The sequence below is a fragment of the Rousettus aegyptiacus genome, unplaced genomic scaffold, assembly GCF_014176215.1.
Source record: "Rousettus aegyptiacus isolate mRouAeg1 unplaced genomic scaffold, mRouAeg1.p scaffold_m13_p_7, whole genome shotgun sequence".
Lineage (NCBI taxonomy): Eukaryota > Metazoa > Chordata > Mammalia > Chiroptera > Pteropodidae > Rousettus > Rousettus aegyptiacus.
This window is the reverse complement of record NW_023416310.1, coordinates 1,159,116-1,164,033: the sequence shown is the minus strand read 5'-3', so window position 1 is coordinate 1,164,033 and position 4,918 is coordinate 1,159,116. Positions and strand designations below refer to the sequence as shown.

Below are 4,918 nucleotides of genomic sequence, written 5' to 3'. Positions count from 1 at the left end.
TCTAAATTGATAAGAAAGTCAAAAGATTTTATCGATTTTATGTTATTTTTATGTTTATTCTAGGTCATTTTGTACTTAACATCAAAGTGGTATTGCAGACTGTCGCTATTGCAAAAGTCCAAGAAAGGGCCGGGGGATGCGAGGGGCGCCCTACCCCACCCCGAGTGACAGCAGGGTCCTCTGAGGTGACTTGATCTGGCTTCAAGCCACAGCTGTGCCCCATAGCGGCAGCAGGGTTCTAACGGCATCGCCGTTTTTCTTTTTCGGCATTTGCTTTCTTTTCTGTAAACTACGGATCGTTTCATCTCTGCGTAATGGTTCGCTTCGCAGACTTCCGGTGGTCCCAGAGGAGGCCGTGCGTGTCCGGGAGCCCTGCGGGCCGGGCACCCGCACCCCGCGTGGCGCTAAGCAGCCCTTCCCCCACGACCCCGGGACGCCTCGGGGCGCCCAGGTCCCCAGGAAAGGCCGCAAGACTCCGCGTTCCCCCGCCCCGCCTCGGAATCCATGAGCCGAACTGCTCCCCGACGGACTGACAGGGAGGAGAGGCTGCCCCGCGTCACCCCGCGCTGGAAAGGGCTGGTGGGGGCGTCGCTCGGGCGCCCCTTGGCGCCCCCGCCGGCGACCCGGCCTGAGGCCCCGCCACGCCACGCCCCGCCCCGTCCCGCCACGCCACGCCCCGTCCCGTCCCTCCCCGCCACGCCACGCCCCGTCCCGCCACGCCACGCCCCGTCCCGTCCCGCCCCGTCCCGCCCCGTCCCGCCACGCCACGCCCCGTCCCGCCACGCCACGCCCCGTCCCGCCACGCCACGCCCGCCGGGCTCAGAGCTCATTATGGCGGCGTCGGGCCCAGCGCTGCTCGTGGTGCCTCCGGGAGCCGACTGCGCACGCCACGCCATGGTGCAAGCCTGGTACCGTGACGAGGCCGACGACGACCCCCGGCGGCCGCACCGCGCGCAGCCCAGCCGCCCGGTCAGCCTGGAGCAGCTGCGCCGGCTCGGGGTCCTGCACTGGAAGGTACTGCCTGGGGCCCCGCGCCGGGGCGCATGCGCGCCAGCTCCGGCGACGCCGAGGCCGCGGCGGGGACCCGGCGGCACGCGCCGCGCATGCGCCGCTGCGGGCCCGGGCAGAGGGGCGCGCCCGCGGCCCCCGGCCCGCAGCTCAGCGCCGGGCCCCTGCTCGGATGGGCGCTCGGGCAGGTCCGGGGTGCGACCGGGAGCAACGGGCCGGGCTGCAGCGCGCGGGAGCAGGAAAGGGGTGCGCAGCCCCCTACGCAGAGCTTCCGGGGGCTCGTTCTCAGCCACAGCTGCCCCGCCGGGTCCGAAGTCCGTTACACCACCCACGTCCCGTGCGGGCCAGGTTGAAATTCGGACTTTGGGTTTTGTGTAAATATTTAACACGGTATTTGCTTATCCTAGGCTAAGACTTCGAAACAATGAAAAGGTTTATGACGTCTATTAAAATGAAGGATAAAAATAAAAAAAAATATATAATGTCTACTATGGCGGGAAAATCAATTTTGTTTTATAGTAAAATCTATGTGCAATCCAGATGAGCAGGTCACATGACAGCACTGGGCGGAGCCTTTGCGTTTGAGAGTAGCAGCGAGATACTGATCTACTCTCAAACGTATGCAAAGGGTGAGTCCTGACTCTAAAGGGTGCCCTTTGTGATACCCCATGGGTCAGACCCCGTCTCTCTTACCTTCTGGTTCTGTCTGGAGGACGAGGTTAAGGGCCATCAAAATTAAATTTACTGCGCACTTAGCATCCCGTGTATTTTACACGCTTTCTCATAAGCCCGTTTGCAACCAGTGGGAAGCGATGGACCATTTTTGTGCATCTGCTGTTGGTGTCATAGCAGAGTGACAGCTCTTGTCACACACACCACGTGAACCTCGGTGGTTTCGGTATGGAGCAGTGGTGTGCACATCCTGGTGGCTTTGCCAGTTTGGAGAGTCCCCTCTGTAGTTTGGGTACCAGTGACTAGTACTTTGAGACAGTCTGCAGTGGACCGTAAGTTCCGGTGCTAGAGTCAGTTTTACTGCCGTTTAGGGGGAAGTATGCCAAAGTTACTGCCAGTGGACTTCAGTAGGGGTTCACACTCGTCCCGGCTGGGGCCCCGGGGAGTGCTTCATAAAGAGGATGGCGTTGCCTTGGTCCTCAGAGAATGGATGGCATGTGAGGGACGGACAGGGCAAGCGAGCGTTCTCGGTGTATGGCCGCCGGCCCGGCAAGGGGCTGGGGGGTGCAGTGTCAGTCATTTTTGAAGAGGAGCAAATATTCCTGTTTGGTTTAGAATATAGATTTTAAAAAAGAACAGGGTCTCGGGGCAGCAAAGTAGAAAAGGCGCCTGGGGCCAGATGGCTGAGGGACCTCGTCCCAGCCCAGTGAACTTGCGTTCTACCTGTAGGCACTGAGGATGTTGGCCATTTTGGCCTGGAGAAACGGACTGACCAGAGAGGCCATGGAGAGACCAGACTGCGGAGTGGGTGGCTGGCGGAGGAGCAGGACAGGCGTGAGGCAGAGAGTGCACCACCCAAGCTCATGGCAGTGGGACCAGAGATGTGAGGGGGTCCCCAGGAAGGCCTGCCGGGGGGCAGGGCAGCAGAGTTAAACACGGCTGCGTTATCTTAGCCGTCAGGGAGAGTCGGGAGGGAGGGGAAGGAAGTTTTAGGGTTGAGAGGCCTGGGTGGTGGCTGTGGAGACGAGCGTACTGGAGGCCCAGGCTCTCTGTGTCCCCCTCTTGTCGACGTGACCTCCCGTTTGTCGTTTAAACGCTTGTAGCTGGATCCTGACAAATATGAGAATGACCCGGAATTAGAAAAGATCCGGAAGGAGAGAAACTACAACTGGATGGACATCATCACTGTCTCCAGGGAGGAGCTGCCGGATTACGAGGAGAAGGCAAGGAGCCCCGAGTCGTCATGAAGTTCAAATGCTTACAAAGGGAGAGCTTCATTTGTTACCAGTGCACAGATTGTCTGTTTTTTTCCTTTGAATGTCTTCATTTGGGTTTATATCATATCAGAGTGATTCATATTTGAATATTTTTATTATAAAATGTTAGAGGATAAAGACCTTCTGAAAGACACAAAAGTAGGTTTGAACAAATGGCAAGTGTTGGTCGAGATGACGAATGCCATCCTTAGATCTTCACATGGCCTCTGACCTTCTAGTGTGATCAGTATGACTGCGTGTGTGTGAGCAATGCGACTGCTGTGTGCATTGTGATCACGCGATTGTGCATGCATGATCTGCGTGACTGCCATGTGCAGTGTGATCACGCGATTATGCGCATGTGATCTGCATGGCTGTGTGCAGTGATCATGTGATTGTGTGCATGTGTGATCTGCACGCTTGCCGCGTGCAGTGTGATCAGTGTGACTGCCATGTATGATGGGTTTGGAGCAGGACAGGGCTGTTTGCACGTCCAAGCTGTGTGACGTTGGGGCAGTGACCTAGCCTCTCTAAGCTTATCTCTCTGTCAATGGGATGACAGAGCTCCAGATGAGTTATTACATGTGAACTATTTAGAACGCTTCCTGGAGCACGGTGGGGGCCGTGTGCCTGTCAGTTCTTCCTTCTGCTGCTAGTACATCGATAGGTTTCATGAAATATTCTAGCTCCCGCCCCTTCTACTTATTACGCTGCTTCTTCTTTCTGAGGGGGGTGATTTGCATCCACCTCAGCTCTGGTCTTTGAAGGCCGGGCTCTTCCCTGGTCTCCAGCTGACTCAGACTTTCCCCCTTGCTCCAGCTCAAATCGTTTTATGAGGAACATCTGCACCTGGACGAGGAGGTCCGCTACGTGCTGGAGGGCAGCGGGTACTTTGAGGTGAGAGATGACAAGGACCGGTGGATTCGCATCCTTGTGGAGAAGGGGGACCTGATCACTCTGCCCGCAGGAAGCTACCACCGCTTCACGCTGGACGAGCAGGTGGGGCCCCGCGAGGTTCGCCTGCTCTGGGCACATGTGTCCGGAGGACAGGACACGAGACGCGAAACAGAATGGCGCGCTGGCCGAGAGCCGTGTTAACGCGATGCTGCTGTCTGTTTTCTAGAACTACATTAAGGCCATGCGGCTGTTCACGGGACAACCGACGTGGGAAGCGCACTTCCGGCCAGCTGAGAATCTCGAGATTCGGAAGCAGTACTTGGAGTTTTTGGTGCAGTCGGCCTAGCGGCGCTCCTCGGGCCCCTTCCTTCCCCCCCGGATGGTCCCAGGCACGAGGACATCAGAAAATCTGTCCTGTTGTCCTCGTTTTTATGTCGTAGATTTGAGGCTAGGTTAACTTTGCTTTGCAAAATCATTTGATCAGAATCTGTTTTAATCAAAGGAGCCAGAAAAGTGAGTGTCACGTGGAAACAGCTGTGGATGAGGCGTTCCTTTTCCCGTTCAAGGTCAAGGTCGCCGTCTGGTGGCCGGAGGCTGTGTCAGCGCACGCCTCCCATGCGGCCCGGGCAGGTGTTGCCCCCAGCGTAAGGGCTCAGCTGCCCCGTCCGCAGCGGATTCACAGCCACCTGTGAGCAGGTGGAGGCGTGGGTGACGGGACTGGCCAGTGCAACACACTTTTCTCCTGGCGCGTGGTGGGGAGTGGAGTGGGAGGCCGGGCTTGCACATTAGAGGGACACCCACAGTTGCCGATGCCACTTTCTTGTTCAAAATAAAGTAGCTGCCTTAGTTTTATGCTCATGGCTCAGAGTCCCTTACATTTCAGTACATGTCGGGGAAAATCACCTTGTTTAGGTCCTTCGTGTGAGCGTATGTGTGCGTGTTAAGTTACGCTTTGTCCATGTTGGCCTTTCTTCTGTGTGAGATTTTCTAGGTCAAACTCACTACTAAATATCCCGTTACAATCTAACTTCTGACTCTTAACACGAAAACGGTACATTATTTTCTTACTCAACAATTCTGAGATG

The 4,918-nt window shown here is 56.7% G+C and overlaps 1 protein-coding gene across 1 annotated transcript; it reads left to right on the top strand.

Annotated features, from left to right (window-relative positions):
- Nucleotides 1-819: 819 nt before the first annotated feature.
- Nucleotides 820-4,687, top strand: ADI1 (acireductone dioxygenase 1). Its single transcript, XM_016155814.2, has 4 exons — nucleotides 820-1,014; nucleotides 2,784-2,903; nucleotides 3,756-3,935; nucleotides 4,060-4,687. Exons 1-4 carry the CDS (start codon nucleotides 832-834, stop codon nucleotides 4,177-4,179), a joined length of 603 nt encoding a protein of 200 aa, XP_016011300.2. The 5' UTR covers nucleotides 820-831; the 3' UTR covers nucleotides 4,180-4,687.
- The last annotated feature ends 231 nt before the right edge of the window (nucleotides 4,688-4,918 follow it).